The sequence below is a fragment of the Anopheles arabiensis genome, chromosome 3 (assembly GCF_016920715.1).
Source record: "Anopheles arabiensis isolate DONGOLA chromosome 3, AaraD3, whole genome shotgun sequence".
Lineage (NCBI taxonomy): Eukaryota > Metazoa > Arthropoda > Insecta > Diptera > Culicidae > Anopheles > Anopheles arabiensis.
In genome coordinates, this window is record NC_053518.1 from 6995645 (window position 1) to 7018511 (window position 22867).

Sequence of the window (22867 nt, forward strand, 5' to 3'; positions counted from 1 at the left end):
TATCGTTCAGTGCATCGGAAGGGATTCCCGCCTACCCAGGCCAACCCGCACCAACGCTGCCTCCCTCACGCTAATAACTTTCCAACGACCACGGTAATGAAGCACTGCAAGCAAGCGCTCGTCAGCCTGTCGCTCGGCTCCGCTGGATGTACACCTCCTCTCCACGCGCGGCAAAGATTCGCTTCATCTACTTCACTTGCAGCGCCCGCCTTTCTTAGCACTCTTCCAAAGCAAACAATCTCACTGCCCGTGCGTCCATCGCACACATCCATTCACGCCCCGAAACGCCCGCTTTAATAATGCATGCACCGAGAACCGAGAGCGCAAACATTAAAGGATTACGCTTCATTGCAGCTACCAACGACGGGGGGGTTCTTTCGCTTTCCCGCTTCCCCCCCACTACCCAGCAATAGCCTGCGAGTGGGTGCATGCCACTGGCTGGTTGGCGTCGGCATGACATGAAAATTGGTCACACGTATTGCTGCACCGTACTGTTCGAGCGGGGCGGTTCGTCGAGTTATTCACACGTAACCATTCACTCTGGCTCATGGGCTGGCTAGTGGAGGAACCCTGCTCGAAATGCGGGGCAGACGTTCAACGACACTCCCGTTGCGCGACTCACCAAACCGGCCCTCCACTCCCTCAAGTGCATAATAAATATAGTAGCAGGCTGTACATCTCGTAACTTGTGGTGCGATAGATAGAGCGCTACCAGGCGTCTCCATCGAATCCACCCCGGTACAGACGGGCGGCATCTTGAGACGATAACGGTACGGAACGTGCTGAACGTGCCGGGACGCCTTAGTCGGTATGCCAGCGGCAGTGACACTGGCAAGCATTATTATCGAACCGAAAGCATGTGCTTGAATTATTAACGGTCGCCTGTTCCCTCCCGGTTTGACAGCGACCTGGGTGCTGATTGGCCCCAGAGCCGGCAGCGGAAGACGATGGAAACGTTGCGATGCGTAAGAAAGGACGATCGAACGTTTGATTTAAGCTTTCGGGTTTTGGTTAATTAATTAATATATGCATGCTGTATTTGTTGCAAATTGATAGTTGTTATGGGATCAAAAAGCATTATTGTGCATGATAAGAGTGTTTCAGAGTTAATCATTAATTAAATAAATAATAATAATTATAATTCGATACAATCAACTGTCAAGTCTAACAATTACTTTTTTGTACCCTTCATTCGCTTAAATATATAAAATAGAGTCCATTTCTTCACGTTATTTGCAGCACAATGTATAACTCAAGCCATGTTTCAGTCCATATTTCATCCATCCGTTTTAATTTCCACAAAATGTTGTTGACGCATAAGCGTCTTTAAGCTTCACCTTGCAAGACAAAGAAAGTTTGAAACCAGATCTCTGCCACAGACCCCTTCTTCTTTTCCTCCGGCACTCTCTGCTCTGCTCTGCTCTGCTCAATAATTGTTATTGCTTTCATCCTCATGTACATAAATTTATGTCAAGTCGTTAAAACGGAACGACTCGCCGGTCGCATTCTGTTCTTTCTTCGCAAGCAGCATTCTTCACCAGCAGCAGCAATCGCACACACCAGTGCCAACCAGCGCTGTCTTAATAACCCCGGGACACGTGTTGCGGTCGGTACTATCTCTCTCCCTCTCTCTTTTTTTCGCTCTCTTTTTCTCCCATGCACTGTACTGTACGTTCAGGTTGCACATTAATGTTTGTTCGTGCTCATGACTAACCCGCATCTGTGACCTCGCCATGCGGCGGCCCCCCTGTACCGCCGAAAGGTCAAGAGCCGGTGCAGTGCAGTGCAGGACACTCGTTAGAATGCGTCAGTACGCTTTACGTACGGCACAGCTTCTGGCGTGTTTTTGTGCTTCATTTTTATGACTTCACAAACACACAGACACACACAGTTGCACACAGTTGCACACGTGTACGGTGGGGCTGCGCAGCTGAGGGTGAATTTATGTGCACAGGGTTGAGCCGAGAGTGTTGTGCGGTACATACTTCGGGGCTTTGCGTCTGGTATCACTTTTCATTGCGGTCGTTTGCAAAGTACGATGGCCGCTGCAGTGTGTTGTCGTGTGTTGGCATAATTTACAAAATTTGTGTAATTGCAAAAGCCGAATGAGTGCCAACGGGGGTCGCCAGAGACACGCTCTGGAAAAGAAAAATAGCTAAAGCTTATATGAACCGAGAGAGAGAGAGAGAGGGAGAGAGAGAGAGACAGAGAGAGAGATAGAGAGAGAGAGAGAGAGAGAGAGAGAGAGAGAGAGAGAGAGAGAGAAAGAGATATTTTGTTGCTAAGGGAATGATTTAATAACCAGAAAACATAAAACAATTGAAATAAGGTCTTTTAAATGGCTTTTGCAATGAAAATTGCATACTTTCAGGCGTTTTTTGCACTTAATGAACTGAGAATCTAAACAGTTTATTTCAACATATGCAAATCATTTACATTATTTCACTCTATCAACGGAAAATGATGGATTTTTATGTGAATTTTATTTTTTTACTACCGTTACATTCTCGAAACAATGTATCAAAACATCATGCATATGCAACACGCTCCGACTTTCCACCACGTCTGCTGTATCGAATGAAATGATGAATGTTCAAGAGCTCATAAAATTATTGCAGTCCGTTCATACACATTGTTCCAGCACAAAACGAAGTAGAAAAAGGGAAGCAAAATTTGATATCAATTCATAAATCCATCGTCACGTCACGGAGTGGAACCGTCCCAGTGCCAGCTCTACCTCCCAAACGGGCTTCATCACGTTCGCGTGTCGCGCTGGAGGAAGAGTTTTAGATTGCAATTGGAATTTGATTATCGTACATCACACGCTTACGAGAACCAGTGCCATGCTGCCAGTGTCACGAAGAATGGCTTCAAGATACTCGTGAGCAGAAAACGTTGCCAAACGAATACATGCACACAGAAGCCACTTCTTGGCAAGTGTTCTCTCAAGCGGGTGCTCAATGCTTCTAGCTCCCAGTAGGAACAAAAAAATAACACCACTCCCACAGTGACAAAAAAGGGTCGACTCTGTCTGAGAAACTAATAAGCACTTCGTTACAGCCATAAAGTGTACCGTGACCGACGGCGAATCGTTCTAGCTTGCGGTGGCGACGGAGACTCTGCACACTGCCAAGACACTTTGTATCCCGCTAGCCAGAGAGTGGTCGGCTCGAGGAGGCAAAACTGACTGACACTTGCAGCGGCCGAGGCGGGTTTTACTGCCGTGCCGTGCTGCTCTACCCTGCTCGGAGTGTTTATTTTGGACTGTCGGACGAAAGCACTACTTCACCGGACGGTCGAACATGCTGGGGTCAATGGGGTTGGCGGTAATAATGAGGCGGTTGGTTTGGAGCGCGTTCTCACCACTCGACCCCGCACCATTTGGTGGGAGGCACCGAAAAGCGTCCGTTTGCGCTCTGTGGCAATTGAATCGTGTCCGTTTACGTTCAAGTGCCAGTTAAATTTAGCGGAATGAGCTGATGGCCATGCAATCGTGTTGGAAAGAGAAGAGCAAAAAAGAGCGAGAGAGGAAAACAAACGGACATGCTAAGTAAATGCGAAACTGTACAGTGCAGTTGGGTAGTTAAAGCGGTGCATTCAAGCAGTGCACTTTCGTTTCCAACCAAAGTAATCCATTTCCAATCTCTTCCTGGAGCTGGAAAAAAACACGAAGGTGCATCTTCCTTTGTAAACCTTGTTACTCGAATGCCCGAAGGTAACATATTGCTGTAACAAAAAAAAAAACAAAAAAAGGAAAACACCTTTCCCAGCGCCGGCAGAAAACATATAAATTGCTTTCGAATGCCATACACAATGGCGTAATGGTGCACCCTCGCTCCAAATTCCCTGCAGCATCGGCACCGAAAACAGAGCAGCATACACAGATGTTCGCTTCGGTTCGGATTTGCAGCTGGATGCTTTCGCTGCCCTGGCGATGGTTTGGCCGGGAAGGATTTATGTTGTGCTCGGGAAGGAAACAAACCTGCAAGAAGGGGCAGAAGGCGTTGCAGCTCGGTGGGAGCGTGGAAATCAATAGATCTTCTTTTTAAATTCAATTTCCCAACCCACACGCCCATTGCGCGCTGTGCGCCAGTCCCGCAAAGGTATCAAGCGAGTTCGGATGGATTTCTACGTCACAGCAAACAGAAAGCACAGCTTCAATTTATTCCCTTGCGGAGCGGGTTCTCGCTTATCGTCAGTGAGCAATGAGGTTATTTATACGTTTTACCCAGGCACTTCAATACTTTCGCCCCAAAAATGGGAAAGAAAAAGACCAACGAACCCGCTTTACCACTAATGACTCTCTCTCTGCAGTTGTGCTGTTTTGCATAAAATTTACCATCGGGGGTTTTTGCGGTGGAACGATCAAAAAGTTTATAATTTCGTTCCGTACGGAACGGGGTGAAGGACGGTCCTTGCCACGCCAGCGTTGTCGCTTCGGTTGCGCGTGCATATTCACGCGAAATTAAAATGTCTTCCCGACCGAAAACTGTCTCCAGAGCGTGTTGAGTGTCTCGTTACGACTCGTTCTAGGAAGCGTTTGTCACATACACACCATCAACTCCAGCGTGTGGTGGTTGTAGCGAGTGTGTGCGGCAAAATCTCATAAACGAAGCTGCAAATATACTTATTTTATTATATTAACAGCACGCGCTACGCCCTCTCCCCCGCCACGGTTCAACCCCACTTTTACCGATGTGCAACTCTACTCTGCTCGTGGTAGATCTTGGTTCGTTTTTTTTTAATGAGACCTCTCCATACCAGCCAGAAAGTGGGGCAAAATCATCACCTCCGTTGATTTTGTGTAGTCTTCGGTGTCTGTGTTCGTACACGGGCAGGAGCTCTTTTTCGGCGGAACGAGCGGTGTAGCCAATGTGGTTGATTTTCAGTGACGCTAACACATAGATGCGACCACCAACCCCCAACCAGAAGGATTCGCTCTTGACCCGCGTACCCCAGCAACCTCAGGTTTCGGTGGTTATGTGTGTTTGGGGAGTAATTTGAATTTCACACAAACAGTGCCACCCACCCGCGAGCGTATCGAAATTTCGCAATCACTAGCATCGCTTGGGAGCATCCCCGGTCCCAAGGCACGTCCACACTTCATCACGGATGAGTGCACGCGGGCTGGAACACAGTCACACAAACACACACACACACACACACACACGCCCACTACCACACGTGTTTGGTTGAATGTTAGTAAATTATGTTAGGAAAGGAAGCACACCGGGATGGCACGTTGTTTGCATTCCCGGCGAGCACGTTCCGCGTATCGATCGGGGATCGGTGAGTGAGTGTACGAGTCCTGTTTTTTTCTCTCTCCCTTCTTCTGTACACATCTCTATCTCACTTCCTTCATCCAGCTTCCGGGCGTGCAATCTAGCCGGTTCAGCCGGTGGAAATTAACCTCGCGCAAAGTAGAAACACAAATAAAGCGTGCAATTTAGCGGTTCAGCTCGATTGGTGGGAAAGGAATGTAATTATTCATCCGACGGGTTGGGTCGGCGGGGTTATTGTGGTATGATGTAAGCGCGTGGATGGATTGTAAAGCAACCGTGTGTGTGTGTGTGTGTGTGTGTGTGTGTGTGTGTGTGTGTGTGTGTGTGTGTGTGTGTGTGTGTGTGTGTGTGTGTGTGTGTGTGTGTGCGTCGCGCTATGGAGCTTTAAGCTTCAATTGAACATCAGCACAGGGGATGGAATGTGAAGAGTTTTGAGTGAATAATCAATAACTGCGCAATTACAGCAGCATCCTTTGTGGATTAAAGCTTAAATTTAAGACCATTGTAATACATTTCATCATTTTTGAGTGAAAACATTGCTTATTTTCATGTTTAATTCTTTGCATTACCCTTATACTTGTTGTAAACAGTCCAAAAATAAAAAAATGTAAACATTTAAGCTTCTAGCCTCTAAACACCTGTAAGACTTGTCAAAAAGAACTATATTTATCTTCAGTTATTTCTAGAAAATACCTTACTTAACCCTTGTTAAATCGAATTTGCTATTTTTATTGCGGACAACTTGTGCAAAAAATACAACAAAAATGTAAAAACGCTCAAATGTAATACGTTTTGCATACTTTCAGGCTGTTAGAACCGTTACAATTGTCGCTTCTGTTTCTTTTCGCTTAGATCGATGTTTAGACCTTCAAATTTATCATACTGCGTTAGCAAATGATATATTGTAAATGTAAAATAAAATGTAGAAACTGTTTTCCAACTGAAATGAAAACTGTTGGATTTTGGGTTAACATTAATATTTCGAATATGAATTCAAATAAAAAAACACATATGAATTAGAAGGAACTAAACCATAGGATATAGATAAAACTACTTGAATAATTTGGACTGCATGAAATGAACTGCTCGAACTACACGAATGAACTTTGTAATGAATTATGTAATGAACTATGGGACAAACGAATACACAGTTGCAAACAGACCGGCGATTAAGGTGCACTCTTCTCATTCTCATCAAATTTATACTAAGCTAATATCACAAAGCAGCACTTTAGTGAATATATTTCACAGAAAACCTTTTCCTTGCGAAAAAAAAACCGATTATTGATTCCAAATTTGACCCAGATATTAGTACCGCATTGAAAGCATCCTGCAAGCCTTCTGCCTCCTCTTATATCTCCCATTGATTCCAACCCTAGTTGGCATACTGCACTGCACTAACACTGCAAACACTGCATCGTTGCTGGCCTCCGTAGGCACCCATCGTGTCGTAAATGTGCCCGTCGATGTAGCCGATAATTGCATGTTTCTCGGTTCGAATGCCAGCCCGCCGTCCGGAACCTGCGGCAACATATGGCGAAACACGGTAGCAGTATTTGAATGTATTATTGTTTGCATTCACTCGTGTGCCTCGTGAACGGCGAATGGCGAATGTATGGCTTAGCACGTGTGTGTGTTTCGAACGATTGGAATTTGATTACTGGGCGTGAGCAGATGGGCACGTTTCCGAGGCGGGCCGTGCCAGCCAATGCAAAGATAATAATTTCATAACAAGCACTATTGAAAAGCCACCCAAATCGATGGTTTTCAATTACGGTCACCATTCGGTGGAAGCGCTCAAAGGGGTCGTTGCGTGCCAAAGTTGTCACATTATTGCCCATTGAAATGCATTTTACATTTACATGCTGTGCCGCCCTAGTTGCGTTTTAATAACGAATCACTTGTGATTGTGATTTGAAGTTGCACTCACTCTCCGCTGCCACAGTAACCATGGTTCCACGAGCAGCATTGTAGAAAGCATAGCAACCGTTGCAGGAGCCTCTTTGCTGTCATCCCGCAAACGTCAAAATCAACATCATCCACGCTCCAGTCATGGGGGACAGAATGGAGAAGGAACGGGCTGAAATTGTTAGTGTTACATTGAAGGACATCTTCCGCGGGGCGCTTCCATCACCGGCCGACCTGCTGCCCTGGTACATCCCGAAGTGCTTCTGGCGTTCGCTCGTTGACACTCGCCATATCGCTGCCTGCGAAACGGTCACACTGGCACGGCCCCTTCCCATCGAGAAGCGAGCGAACGATCAGCACTGCCCAGCACAGCCGGCCCGAGACATTCTGCTGCAGTGTGGCATCTTGCTCGCGCGCCTACACCACGCCCTGCACGTCCTCGTCGTCAGCCGTAATGGTGGCACCGTAAGACGATTGTTACAATTGACGAAAGAGCACCCGGCGGACTCGCTGCACGTGCTCGTGCTCAGTGATAGGAGCTCGACGGTGGAGGAGTTCCTTCGGTCGTGCGACCCGGACCGTGTTACCGTGGTGCGCTACGGGCGGGCAGTGACGGTCGGTGACATTGGGTCCACATCGACCGCCCCAGCCATCCACGGTGTTGAGAGCGATGAGGAGATACTGCTCTGTGGCGATGGCAGCAGGGAGGAGCTGTACGAGCAGAAGCTTGCCAAACTGTTTCACAGTGCCCGGCTGGTGCTGGAGCAGCTGCGCCCGGAAGCGTGCCGGAAGGGGGTGGATCCGTGTGCGCTCTACCTTTACCGCACCTTCCCACAGGCCACCTTTGTAAACGGTTGCAAAATTAAGCGTCTTCGGTAATCCTTTGCACCGTTTTCGGTCGTTCTTTTTGCTGCGGAGCTGCGGATGGATAGAAAGTAGCGCACGAACAGAATACACTGTTTACACTGCAGTGCTGAAGTGTGAGATTGTCTGTGTGAGTGTGTGTTGGAAGGTGCAGAAGGATGCTAATCCCGAAACTATTTCTTCGCTCCTCTTGATGGACTAGGAACTTTGGACTAACAAGAAAGGGGAGAAAAAAAGAAAGCACCCGGAACCGTGACTCGCTGAACATTGGGCGAACGGATAAAGTAGCGCAATCATCGTCATTTTGATCGATCAGCGTGTTGTCCGTTCCTGTGTAAGCTCCTGCGCTGTTTGTAGTGTGAAGAGAAGCACTCCAGAGAAGCAGCAAAGAAACAATATCAGTCAGTAAGAAACTTGTTTTATTTCCGTGCTTGAGCAACTTTTTTGTGTGTCGTTAGGGTGATGAGTTTTGCTTGTTTCTAGCGCGCTATCCATCTTGTTGGTGTGGCGCGCTATTGCTTCATTATTTATATTTTCCATACAAACTGTTATACGCTGGCGCTGGCACACTGTTATACACTAACGAGGAATTATTTAAGAAAGGGTTTTTTAGTTGTTTTAATTTGGCAGGCAAAAAGCAAAAAAGGATCAACTGTGCTGTGATGCATTACGATGCACAGAGCAGAACAGGAATTGCCCTCAAGCACAGCAACGGAAAGAGCTGATAATGTTCAATGACGATAACGAAGCTGATGATGAGAAAGTTCTCGTTCGAACTGGGTATGACGAAGGTGTTATCGAAGCTCAATTCAGCAAGCAGACCGAGCAGCTCATCGATTTTAAATTTTCTCTTTCTGGTCCCTTGGACTGTCTCCCTTCTTTCTTTCCATTTTTCCATCCCCTAACTTTCCTCAAGACACTGAATGATGGGTTCAAGATGGAAAGTTTTCTTTCAATTATGAGCTTCCCAGAACGCCCGCCCGTACGAATCGATTCGCGGTGAGGAAAATCGATTCCACTACTGCTTGGGCTGTTTTTCTGCGCCAGCCGTAGGGACAAAGCAGAACCATTTTTCTTCCAGCAAACTCCAGCGCTGGTTGGCGTTATCGCTGTTTTCGCCGTTCCTATCCTGTTGGACCAATCACGACCGTCCGGAGAGCGACGATTTCCGGTCGGAGTAATGGATGTTTTTTGGTTGTCTTTTGGTGCTGTTGGGCAGTGTGGTGGTTGCAGCAAAAGAAAGCAAAAAACAACCCTCGAATGGTTGAATCTTTGCAAGCATTCCCAAGAGATGCTCCGCAGGCGAGTAAATTAAATTACTTACCCGATTTGAGATTTTTTTGTTTGTTAAATGAAGGGAAGTTGGAATGAAGCAAAAGGATGCTCGTGGCGGATGGTGCTTTTTATTCTGTTATCGCTGGGAGATAAAACTTTAGCCACAAGCGTCACAATTGTGTGCTTTGGTGATTTAAATCAATAATTTGACAGACGATGATTGCAAACAACAAATTTCGGTGGATGTTTGGTTGGCTGTTTTTGAGCCATCATTTGCTTCCCATAGTACTTAAAGGTCAGCAGTGTAGAACGCCTAACAGTATGCAATATGATGTTATTTATTTTACAACAAAAGCCTAATTGCCTTAAATGATCTCATTAATCTGAGATTGGCTGATAAACGCCAACTTCTTTTTCTGTTTTTTTCATATGAACCATAATTTCCTTCCTACATTCCATTCGTGCCACGAAACCCCTAACCCTCCTCAAACAAACTTTCAGTGTGATTCACCGCTTCATCCTTGGTCCTTCGCTCAATTTCATCTCTTTCAATAACACTTTTTTCTGCTCTTCTACCTTACCAAACAAACACCAGGCCGTACCGTAACTCCATTCGATTAGTGAGCTTAATCGAATTTTCCGGTCACGCACAGGCCTCACTTTTGTGTGTTGCGTATTATTGCGATCTGTTTTTGTTTGTAAATACACACTCGCACCGGAATCCCATTATTGTGTAGTACAGCAAAAGGTAGAGAGAAAGAAAAGAAATGAAAACGACTTGTCCAAAAAAAAGCAGCCGAGCAGGAAACAAAGTCCACCAAACCGGGCCTATATTATTCCTGCCGCTGTCATGCCACATGCGCACGGAAATCTATCCTCACTATCCTTATGGCTACACGTGGCTGGCTGAATGCGTTGCCCCCCAAAACACGGGTCGAAACGGAAAGAAAATTGTCGTTTTCGTACGTAATACGTCTCGTTTAGCTGGCGGATTACGAGCGGTACGTGACGTGTCTGTCGAGAGAGCACGCAGGTTGAAATGATACGTGCGGTACGGGCGAAATTGCTTCCCGGAACGGTTGCCTTCGAAACCGGGAGCACTCACTCACACACACACTCCCGAGCAAGAAGAACAAGATGGTGGTGGTGCAACCAGCTTCCAGATGGGAAACTGTGCCCCTTGTGTACTGACGAAAAGGCAGGAAGCTTTCGCGTTGCATTCCCTTTCGTTTGCGCGGATGGTAATAACATCTTGGTACCCGACCTTTCCTCTGCACTTCTCTACACTGACCTGAGAGCACTCCAGTCCGGGGAAGGTATCATTACCTTGCTCTTATCCCTTGAAATAAAATACTTTGTTTTACAACGTTTTACGTTGTACTCGCACCGAACTCCCCGCACACGCTGCGACGAAATCAAATGCCGCCGAAAGCTCTCCGAGCTTTTTTTACTTTCCCGCTAGCTTGCAAGGTGTCGAAAGGTATCACACGGTACGTGGAGAGTTTTGTTTTTTTGCTCCACCTTTCCTGAAACACACCACCACCATACGGTTGCTAAGGGCACGAGATAAAACGTAGCAACGGTTCGTGGCAGTCCTTCGATACATGTTTTCTGCGAAATAATGCAGACCGAAGGGCGTTTGCTGTTAGTGGCACTTTGCAATAAATAAAAACAGCCAAATCTGGACCTGTACTGTTGCCGCTGGTCCAGCCTCTCAAAAGGTTGTTTTTTTACTGGTCGTTCGTTTCCCCATTTGGGTGTCACATTTGTGTGTCTTGTTTTTTCTTCCACATTTCTCCTAAAAATACTGTCTCGATTTCACATTATCTGTCGCCCAACAACACAGCACGGCACCAAAAAAAAAGGCGACCTAAAACGGAAACACGGCCGCACGGATCGAATTCACCGCCTCGGTTCCTAGAAGTAGTAACGCACACCGACCCGTCTAAACGAAAACATGTATTTATTGTTCGAAACAAATAGCCCAAAATGGGCTGCAGATGCCGTAAAGCTAGGTGGATTATTTCCCCTCTTTACTGGTTTGCGCACAACCATCTCGCGCGGGGCGCTTTGAGAGCGTGTCCAAAATGGGTGGCACATTACAACAAATCCGAACGACATCGATGCTTCCTGTTTGTACTGACACCATTTTGGAAGGGGGAGGTGAGATGGAGGGTTTGGCTTTCAATGCTACAGCGCCTATCGACCTGAAATGGATCGGAACAGTAGGAAGTGCACACGTGGACAGAGCCGGCAGTAAACCTAGGACAGGAGAATGTTGTTGCTCGCTCGCTGCTGTCTGCTTTCTAATGATGTCGTTTGCCTTTTTCGGGCAGCTTGTTATCGGGTTTATTGATAGAAAAGTGAATCTCGGCCCCTCGGGTTGGGAATGGGTGCGCATAGGTTGATTACGATATTGTGTGGTGATTTCTGTTTAACCGTCGCATGTGTGTTTTTTTGCCCTCTTTTTTACAGGCCTTCACCACGCTTCGTCGCTGGGAAATATCGACACATCGTCGCAGGTAAGGGGAATTGAAATGAAATTCATATTTTTTGACATTAAAATAATCATCTATCTGACTAACAACTCTATTCCATCAATTATAATACTAAAGCAAAGTAAATTGCATACTTTGAGGCGCTTACAGACACCATTTGCTATTCAAACGCCTAAAAGTATGCAAACTTTACGGAATTCCCATAAATATGCATTTTTAAAGCATATTTTCCCATAAATCAGTGAAAGCAATGTTTTCTTTAAGTTGTTGTGCCATTCTTCATCGCTTTAAGAATTCCCTTTTCATCCCCATCACAATCATTTGTGTACCTCATTATCTCGTTCCAGGCGAAGGTAAATTTTGCGGCCCGCAGTTACGACTCCGAAGATGAAAATATGGGCCGAAAGAAGGGACGGCCTTTTGAGACGGGGCCCTGCTCGAGGGCTCCCGTCTACTCGAAGGGAGACATACGCGAACAGGTAAGGCTCGCCCGCGGTCGGTCGTGCGAAAGCGAACGAATCGCCGCAGCGCCAAACGTTCCGTCGCATCTGCCTGGGAAATGCCGTCAATGGCTTTCTTCCCAAAAGCAGCTACCACGACCAACCAAAAAAAAAAAGAAACCTTAACTCGATTACCCATCTACGTGACCCGTGCCTTTCAACCTTCCCGTGCCAATCAACCGCTGCGCCGTTAAAGTGCGTATTCCCGCGCGTACGCTATTGTGCCCGGCCAACTTGCCGAGCTTTCTGTTGCGGGAGAGGCAAAATTTTGATCTAAAGACGGCCTTCAACGTGGAGGGTTGGGTGCGTATTACATTAATATTCATTCGGGCGTCATTTTCCTCCTCCAAAAGACCGGGTATACCGGCTGGTGGACGGTGCCAAAGCTTTGGCGGTCGCTTTGGGAGCCATTTTCAGGGCTGGCTCGCTAAATCTCCCAACGGAAGGCACGCGCTTTAATGAGATTGGCAGGCTTGGAGTGGCAAAAATTGCCGCGCTGGACGTTGAGTGGAGCTTGAGTCTTCGCCCGGTGGGCGCACCATTATGCGCAATTATGCAAAATGAGCACAAGTTGAAGCGGGAGACTTTGAGGGAGGCGTGAGGGTTGCTTTATCGTTGACACTAAAGTTGTCCCTTTACGGAAGCCGTTCCCGAGCCGTTGGGTGGGCGTTTGGTAAAAGGTTTCAGCGCTTTCAACTGCGGGTGGACTGGGGAGGACTGCGACGCGTCTGGAGGATGTTTGTGAAAAATTTTGAAAATCATGTTGAACCATAATTGATTGCGGAATCGTGGAAAAGCAAACAACTTTAAATGGGCACCCTGTTTCTGTTCGTGGATACGTTCTTCGTTTTTCTTCCACATAGTGTTGCCAAAGTGACGGAAAGACAAGCTCCCAAGTGGCTGCTTCTAATAGTAGCAACAGCACTCGCTTGGGATAAAAGTTTGACCGAGAAAAGCAAAGGCCTGGCATGAAAAACATAAAAAGAAAACCGTTCTTGAGCAAACTCTGCTAATGAAAACGGCCACAGCCGAACAAACTGACGCTCCGGAAGGGAGTAGAAAAAAAAACACAAATTGACAATGAATTCGCGAAAAAGTTTTGCCTTGTCCAAACGAATCTAACCCACCGCTTCTTGGCCCCCTCCCAACCGAACCATTCTATCTGTCGCTGCTCTCCCGGGAAATTAATAGCTTCCCTCGCTTCAAAGCCTTGGCGCAGCCATTAATCATCGGCAAACCGCGCCCTCCGACCGGCTCGTACAGCCAGGTACGCCCCGGTCGTAAAGGTTTGATTGTTTGAAGATTCCTGCCCGATTACCGGAACAAACCGGTACACGATTTGAGTGATTGGGCGCATCCTGGCACACCGGTTTGATCATTTCGCAATCGAAACCCGGCTTGTGGCGTGATTGATGAGAAAGCGGGACGGATGAAGCCGCGACCTGGGCAGCCGGCCTGGGAGCGTGGGGAGTGCAAATTTGCTCACCGACAACATTATCTTGCCCCACACCCCAACACACACAAAACGGTGTACTTTTGCTGTGCTGTGTGAACTTTGGCGCAACGTGCGCGCTCGTGTTGGTGCTCCGGCCGCGCGCCGAGCTGGGACTTGGCTGACTTTGACATAACAATTTGATAGCGCAAAAGTTTTGCCCGCCTTCCAATTGCCCTCACCGCGAAATTCTCAAGAGAGAAAGGCAGAGATGGCGAACAAAAGCGTGTCTTGAAGGCACTTTCGAAGACATTTCGAAGACAAGACACCGGGGAGGCTTTGGGTGCGGTTGATGTGATGTGTGTATTTGGAGAGCGCATTCGGAAAGGAGCAAATGTGACATTTGTGATGGGCGAGCTTTCGGAAGACAGAAGGAATACTAATTCATGGACCACAGCCCGCTCAAAACGCGGGAAGATATGCTTCCAAATTTCATCATAAAATATTCAACCAATTAGCGGAGGATTGAAAGGCGAAAGTCGGCAATGTGAACAAATTTCGTCTTGTACTTACGTGACATTCACTTTGTTTCGTGGAGCATAATTTGTGCTGCAATTGATTCACAAGAAAGTTAGTTATTTATTGAGCAACATGTTGCACAGCGCAAGACAGTAAATAGTAAAAGCGAATGATACACCTCAATGCCTTTTCGGGTACGGAAAAGCTTCAATGCCACTGTAACGCCAACCATACACAAGCTGTTTGCAATACAAACGACGGACATCACGCCTTGCTGTTGATTGGCCCAGACTTTAATGCGAAAAAAAGAATATTCAGCGCACAATTTACACACTGATTTCAATTCTTATTCAATTCACCACAACACTCCTATCGAAGGTAATGTGATCCTTGATGGAAGGCAACTCGATCGAGCGTCATCCACCCGGGGTGTGGGATTTGCTTTTGCGGCACGTCACCGAACGTCTTCCCTTGCTGCCTCGCCGATGAAATAAAATTTTCCTACCCACCGTGGATAGCGTTGATTGAATTTTTCCCCATCTATTTGACGGTGGAATTGAAAACGCGACCCTGCAGGGATAGAATTCGAGCTCGCACGCACACACACGAGACTACTGAGCGGTTTGTCGCTTCAAACGCTTCCTGTAACGCTTCAAACCCAGGACAAACAAATCAAACAGCTGCGTGCTTGGCGTTTTCGTGTGCAAAAGTGTGGGCGAGAGCGAGCAGCTGGAAATGGAAAATGTCAACAATGTTTGACAACAGGATGCTGAGCGGTTTGTGGTGTTTATTTTTGTGTGTCAACTTTTTTGGGGATTTATAATGGACACATCAAATTGGGTGGTGTTGATTAGTGATGTGCTGTATGGAGCGCACCCACGACTCCGATCCGATACCGACTATTGTTAGTTCGATTCCGACTCCGGCAAAATGGAACCACTAGATCCGCCCGGAGTCGGAGTCGTTCGGAGTCGTCCGTAGTCGACCGGAGTCGTCCGGAGTCGACGACTCCGAACGACTCCGAACGACTCCGAACGACTCCGACTCCGAATGACTCCGGACGACTCCGAACGAATCCGAACGACTCCGGACGACTCCGACTCCGGGCGACTCCGGACGACTCCGAACGACTCCGAACGACTCCGAACGACTCTGAGCGACTCCGGATGACTCCGACTCCGGGCGACTCCGGACGACTCCGAACGACTCCGACGACTCCGAACGACTCCGAACGACTCCGAACGACTCCGGATGACTCCGACTCCGGGCGACTCCGGGCGGCTCCGGGCGACTCCGGGCGACTCCGTACGGCTCCAGACGATTCCGAACGACTCCGGATATTGCAGCGCGGACCTATCTTCCGGAGTCGATTCCGAATTTATTGGAGTTGGATCGGAGTCGACTCCGGATTTTTGCCAACTTTACCCATCACTAGTGTTGATATTTCAACTAAAGTCACCGGGTGTTCGTGTGTCTTTCCTCCGAAAATGATACTGTTGCTGAATAGCTTATATTTCTGTCATGGAAACGCGTGTCGACGGCACGAATCACTTAAATTCGCACAACAATGTTGCCAACTTATAATCCAATATTATGATTTTATCCTCTTTTTTATCCTCACAGTACTGCCTGACGGATCGACAACTCAACTCGATAGAGCAGCCACGGCGGGAACGATTTTTTGGCTGCTGGTCCGGCCGCAATGCTCCACAGTCGTTTCTGGGCGTCTGCGTGGGTCGGCGGGCGCCCTCCGACGAAAACCTCGCCGATTATGCACCGATGCAGCGCTATCCTAGGTGAGGAAAAACATTTTATCTCGTTTGTAAGGAAATCTTTACTTCTAGGCGTCTAAAAAAAGTAAATCGGCAGGAAAACGTATATCCTTACTGTGTTAGAGCAAATTTGCTTTGCAGATTGCATAGTTTTAGGCGTTTTGGAACCATTTTCATAGAATATTTGCATAAAACAGCTTACAATGATCAACGAAAGCAGTTAAACTTCCTATCAAGATTCCTAATTGCTGCGTAATTAGTAAGAAACTACGTAACTACGTAACAAGATCGCATCGGACCACAAATGATCCTTTTTCGTAGTGAATTTTAATCAACGCAAAGACCAGCGTCCTGCCTCATTACATTCCATAACAAAAAAAAAAAAAGAATCTATAACTCAGTCTTACCAACAATCTTACCCTCAGCATCCTTCTACTTCTAACCCACCAAGTACAAGATCAATATAACTCTTCATTATGGATGCTGCCTGGTACACCCAGCGCGTTGTGAATGACCTCCACCACAGTGTGAAACTGTGTGTGCTTTGACCTGAACGGCAGAACAGCAAAAGCTTGCTGCCGGCTTTACGTCGTTGGGTAATTTTTATTCATTACCATTTGAATTATGCACACTCATTTCACGGCAACCAGTGAGTGCGAGCGCGAGGACGCGAGACAGAGAGAAGGATTGTGCTTGGTTATAAACGGGGACAGGATGACCGGACGGTAACAGGTCCACCAAAGTTGCTTGCCTGTGGCAATGGCTCGGGCACTATTAATAGTTGGCTAGAGAGTTCGTGGAATATCTTACATGCGTCTCCATTTGCCTGGGCCGCTCCATCCCTGCCCCGGCGCACACTAAGCTCTAATGGCTTCCATCGGACAACGACGAGGTCATACTTGAAGGTCTTGGACGAAAAGTGCACTTATAGAGAGAGACAGAGAGAGCAAAAGAAAAACACACAAACACACACACAACCAAACGGGAAAAGTTTTCCCGTTTTCGTGGTTCGCCTCGACGCAACGTCACCGGCAACATTAAGGTCAGTTACAGACGCAAAAGCAACCACCGCTGGATGAAAGCCAAGGAAGATAAATTGAAGTTCAATAGGTACCGAAGTTGGTGAAATCATAAATTGCACCGCATCGTCCGTTCGGGATCGCACGGTGCACGGTCGTGCCAAGAGCGCCCACAATGCACACAAGCGGACGGACGAAACCAGTGTGCCTGCCCCGGCTAAATCCGCCCCATATCTTCGTCACTCACTCACCCGACCATTTTATTCGGGTGATAACATCACCGATGCTGGGCATGTGGCTCCCGTCTGCACACCAAAACCGACACATGACTCTTACCATGACCTGGGAGTGCGCTTGATTCAGTTAATGCATAGCCCCACTACGGTCTGTGTGTTGGTGCTTTCTGGTCGATCGGAAAACATGTCCATCGACCATCGGTTGCGGTTCATGGTCGGGATGCCTGGATGGAGAGTGCGTGGGGAGAGCGATAACTCGCAATGCCATCGAGGATCGTCACTAAACAGTGTCGCCACCGGAGCGTCCATCCGACGCAGCCAAGCTGGTAGATATCTCAATGGGGTTTGGCTGGTTTTTGTGATGTGGCACATGCTCCGGCTTGCGTTCGCTACTCAACCAATTTATCTAGGTGAAGGCTTTCGGTTATCCTTCACAGCACATTCAGCACCACCGTTCGTTTGCACCGATGTCATCGTGGTAACGAGTGTGCACCGGGAAGGACACACACACACACACACAATAACACAATCGAGATTAGCAAGGGTACAGAGACGCAGACGGATCGGCACGGAGGATGTTTGGCAGTGGACGTTGCAGTAAAATGTTTCCACTTCACAAATGGTAACTCTCGCTCGCTGTCACTGTCTTTGTGTGTTGCACGCAAAGCTATTTAGACGGGCAAGGAGTGGAATTGGGTCACGTGATGGCTACACCTACAATCAGTATTGTCTGCTGGTTCGACTGCTGCGTACGATGCAAAATGTTTGGTATGTGTCAATAGTTTCACCAGGCCAAATGTTCCCTGAAACGAATGCTTCACGAATGCTTACAAGGTATTGCATTTTGTTTGTAACGTTGCACATTTGAGCAAAGGATTGGAATATGCATAGACGAAGAACAATGCATACAATTGGAATGGAAGCGTCGATAGGGCAATTAGTACGATGCAAATACGAAAAGTTACATTTTTTCTAATGAAACGTGCTGTAGCCAAAAATCCTCCTCAATAAACAACGAATAACAATCATTAAATGTAAATTGTATTCCAGATTGCATACTTTAAGGCGTACAACTTTAAAGTTATCATCCTTACATGTATGCAACCTGCATGACAATCGTGAAATATTACTGGAATGAGCTAATGACTCAATAAGCAGTTACGGAAATTCATAAACGCTTGAATCAGTTGCAATCACATTAATCATAACACATTCAAACTGGCTAAATCGTGCATTCATGCATCGTTACACTTTCATGAATATTTTCCTTTATTGCCCTCACCCACATGGAAGGAAATTTCAATCATAGAAAGGTGCTCATTAAAATAAATGTCTTCAATCTACGTCTCCATCACCTGCTTTGGCCACCGATGGTCTCTTTCCATCAACCACCAACGCCGCAACAAAACCATACAAAGGCATTATTAACACGAAAGGTTAACGAGTAATCCACTACCCGGGCGAACCGCTCTTGCTTTACCCTCCCCTGGAAGCGATGTTTTATGTTTATGTTTTAAAAACCAAATCTCTCCGGTCCCTTTACTGCATCACCAAAACAGTACGGAGATACAACGCCGCAGGATTGACGCGAGAGAGACAAAAAGAGAGAAAGAAAAATACAGGCAAACATGATTCTTTTATCCGTTATTTCAATGGCTTCCATACGGGTAATCTCATCTTAGCCGGGCTAATTCAATTCAAAAAGCTCCCTTTCCTTTACACCTTCGCTGAAAGCAAAGGATTTTCTTTCGGCCGTTTCCATCATCCGGTCTCCGGGCTTTCCTCCACCTCAGCTGGAGCTCCCCTAAACGATGAAATATTTGTCACGGAAGTATGAGTTCGCACCCCATTCCGCAGCGACGACGACGTCCCCGGCACAGGAGAAATGATGAAAATTCAGCACAAAACTCTAATCCTTCCCTTTTTTGCCCCGCGCGCGCGCCCGGAACGCCGGCGAAGGTAAAAGCCGGCACATGCATAAAATATACTTTTTTATGATAATTCTGAGCCGTTGCGAAAAATGAATAAAAGAATCTGTAACCCATCTTCCATCAACGGGTGGGGTGGCCTTTCGTTTGAACCCAGCGGTGTGGCAGGATGCTTGCTAGGGTTGTTTTTTTTTTACTGCCTTTTACTCAGACATTTGTGTAAAAATGTGTACACACTCGCTCTGCCACAGTTGGTACACCTTTCGTTCGACTTGCCGGAGCCACCGGGTTACGGGGTTTGACCTAAATCTTGAAGATGAAACTCAGTGGACAGCTGTTGCGTGGCCCTGCCACTGCTGCCTCGGAGGCGGGTGCCTTGAGGCACCAGGCCAGTCCGGACAGGTAGCGAATCAGAAAAGGGCAACCAGCAGATGGCAATTTTTCGAATCTCATATTCATGATCATCAGCTTCGAAAGCGGGTACGTGGGGTCCGTTTCCCTTTCAATTCTGGGACATTTGGAAACTGCTGGTGGCTACGGATTGTGTGTGAGTGTGTGTGCTTTTCTTTTTGAGGTTTCCAACCGGCAACATCGGGTTCGAACCGAAACGACCTTTCGGGGGGAAGTATTGAACGTTGAAACGGGATTTTGGGACCGGTGAAATTCTAATGGAATTCAACCACCAGCTCCATGATTGAGAGTCGATGGAAATTGCTGATTCTGCACAGCGCTTCTAAAACAACGGCGATCCAGTCGGCGGGTTCGGTCCCAAGGTCCAAGGATAAAACTGAGAAACTGGAGCAGCACCCGTTTCGACAGACTAATGACAGCTCGTACTCACGACACGGAATGATTATTATGCAGCTCACAAATTACAACCGTCCGTCCGTTCGGCCGGGGGAGCGTTTTACCCCCTTTGGGAGTTGGAATTGAAATAGCTTCAGCGCTGATCACCATCTTTGTGCGGTGGGGGGTCGTCGGTGGAGCGGAAGAAGACAGGTGTGAAATTTTAATTTATCCAAGCTGTTGAGTACTGTCAGCGTATCACGTACAGAGAAGCTGCCTTAATCAAGCGGCGAGAAAGAGAGATAGAGAGAGTAAGGGATAAGAAGGAGATCCTTGTACCGGGGATGAATTAATTTGAATGAAAATACATCGCTGACCCAAATTCGCGGGTGTGCTTGAGCGAGGTTGTAAATTGTTTAACTGATTCGGAATGTTGCCCTTTTTTCTGTCTATTTCTTGCAGAATAATACGGTTACCTTACAAGAATCGTTTAAAAATGTACTCTGAAAATCTTGAAAAGCATACTACGCTTTGCGCATTGCATACCTTTAGGCGTTTAAGGTAGAAATAGGATGGATATGAAAAATCACACCATTGTTTGCTTTCCTGTTTTGTTTGGATGGTAAAACTTTAATATATCACGGACTGTATACTCCATGCACTATAATGTCTTGCTAATATTTCCTATAAGAGAACTTCTCATTTTGTGAAAAAAACTAAACATCTCAATAAAAACGTCATCAGTATAAAAGATACGCTTCATCAAAGCAAACAAAAGTGGCCTTCTAAAATATGTTCTTTCTTTGCAAATTTTAACAAAGAAACAACGAGCTCTTACACAAACATTCCAAAGTTCATCAAAGCAAACAAAAGTGGCCTTCTAAAATATGTTCTTTCTTTGCAAATTTTAACAAAGAAACAACGAGCTCTTACACAAACATTCCAAAGTATGTAAATCACACCTCTTCGTACAAACTTTCCCTCGTCGGCAGTTAACCTTAACCGGCTTCTTTTGTAAATAAACACAGCAAGACTTTATCAGTGACCCTGCCGTTACAAATATCACCCAACTCTTAAGAAAAAGATCGCCTCCCCTTCCATCCTTCCACAATTGAGTGACCCTGTCGGGGTGGGGCAGTAAATTAAACCTCCCCCCAGCACCGGAACCGGTTGGCAAAGTTTCAACTGCTTCCGAGCAGCGATACGATCTGTTTTTCGTGCCGCCACCGTACAAAGCTCACTCTCTCTCTCACGATTCTGCCGCTATGTGTTTTTTTTTTTTCATTCGTCCCAACGGTTTCTCTCGTCCCTTTTTCACTGCAGGTACATCAATTCCGGTCCGATAGCGAAATCCATCCTGCAGCAGTACGATGACGACATGGAAAGCTCGTACTTCCGCCGAAAGCCGACCTCTTTTTTATCGAACAGCAGCCAGGGCGGCGGCGGTGGAGCTGGCGGTGGCGGCAGTGCGGGATTAATTATAGGAAGCAGCGCAACACTGCCGGCCGGCGGTGACAGTAAGCGATACGGTGGCTCCTGGCTGCCGGCCGAGGACGAAGCGGTACGGTTAGAGGGTCCAAGGTAGGTGAAGATCGCCCGCAATGCTGAAAATTCCGTCCAAACAATCATAATTTTCTAAAACCCCGGGTAAACCGGGGGAAGGGTCGGTAGCCCGGTCCGTCCCGTTTGCCACCACAAACTTTGCGACACAAGATAACACATTTTATTCGTCTGACCTTCCCAAAGCCCCCTTGTTCGTGTGTATGTGTGTGTTTTTGTTGTTGTGCTTTGCTCAATGTTCCCTTTTCCTGTTATTAATGAACGAGTAGAAGAACCCCCTGAAATCCAGTGTAAGTCCTTGTTTTTTGGTTCAATGTACGCAAAATCCAGTCTCGGTGTAAACATTACTGTGTTTTTTTCCCCTGCCCTGCCTTGGTATGCTGTGTATTCCCATATTTTTTGTGAATGTTATTTAGAAGCTCATGATTACTTTATACACTCTTCCGTACGGTGTTCATTCCTCGTAAATCCAACGTACAAATTCCCTTTGTACGAGCTACCCTCCCTATTATTTCGCTGTCTGTATCGCTCTGCACTAAAGCCAGTCAAAGAGCTGGACGGAAAGCTGTAATTTCATACCATTTTCCATCCCATTGCTTCATCTCGCTTGTATTGTTTTCCAACTCCATTCTTCAACACACTCTTTCTTTCATTCTCTCTGTCTCTATGGCATACCGTTTCCCGGGAATGGGTTTCATTACTGTTGGAGCAAACAAATAATCTCCCTCGACACAATTCTGAACGGCTGAATGCTAGCAGCCCGTTTATTGCACCCAGTCCCAGTCCGGACGGTATCCTGTATTGGTAAAACATCTCGACAGACATTTATTTGCACTTCCCGGTACTTCCTGGGTGTCTCCTGCTCACTTGCAAATCGTGCAGCAAGGCAAGGCTTTCGTTTTGATCCGAGTGCTGTCAGGATGAGTGAAAGGTTTGATCTTGTACTTCCGCTGTAGCGCCAACGCAAGCATGGAGCCGATGCAGCGAAGTGTAAAAGATGTAAAGTCTTCCAGTGAGGCCACTACCCACCATTGAAACTGGCTCTCTCCGTTTAAAGAGAATTTTCTTTTATTGTTGTCCCTCGGTGTCGAGCTTTTATTCCAAGACGTCGGTACAAAATGCACACTCCCCCAACCCGTGTCGGCACAATTACGGTGTTTTGCTCGATGCGCCCTCACAGCAGGGCAGGGGTTTGTATGCCTCATATGCCACACATATTCCGCAGTGGCGCTTCGCATTGCATTCGGATCCTTTTCGTTATAGCTCGCATGATCCAAGCCCCGTTTGC

At 46.9% G+C, this 22867-nt stretch overlaps 2 protein-coding genes across 6 annotated transcripts in view; both read left to right on the forward strand.

The window, feature by feature from the left end:
- LOC120904653 overlaps window positions 1-22867 on the forward strand; it is a 109729-nt gene that overhangs the window by 58197 nt on the left and 28665 nt on the right. For all 5 annotated transcript variants that reach the window (XM_040314829.1, XM_040314830.1, XM_040314831.1 and 2 more), the window contains 4 exons: window positions 11805-11851; window positions 12175-12306; window positions 15902-16074; window positions 21343-21600. In XM_040314829.1, the coding sequence (XP_040170763.1) occupies window positions 11805-11851; window positions 12175-12306; window positions 15902-16074; window positions 21343-21600 (610 nt within the window). The remainder of the gene's footprint in view (window positions 1-11804; window positions 11852-12174; window positions 12307-15901; window positions 16075-21342; window positions 21601-22867) is intronic.
- LOC120904665 lies at window positions 7275-8493 on the forward strand. The gene is made up of 2 exons (XM_040314848.1): window positions 7275-8178; window positions 8257-8493. Exon 1 carries the CDS (start codon window positions 7335-7337, stop codon window positions 8067-8069), a length of 735 nt encoding a protein of 244 aa, XP_040170782.1. The 5' UTR covers window positions 7275-7334; the 3' UTR covers window positions 8070-8178; window positions 8257-8493.

Bases quoted from the DNA above. Each gene is read 5' to 3' on its own strand.
- LOC120904665 (XM_040314848.1), top strand. From the start codon at position 7,335: ATGGGGGACAGAATGGAGAAGGAACGGGCTGAAATTGTTAGTGTTACA.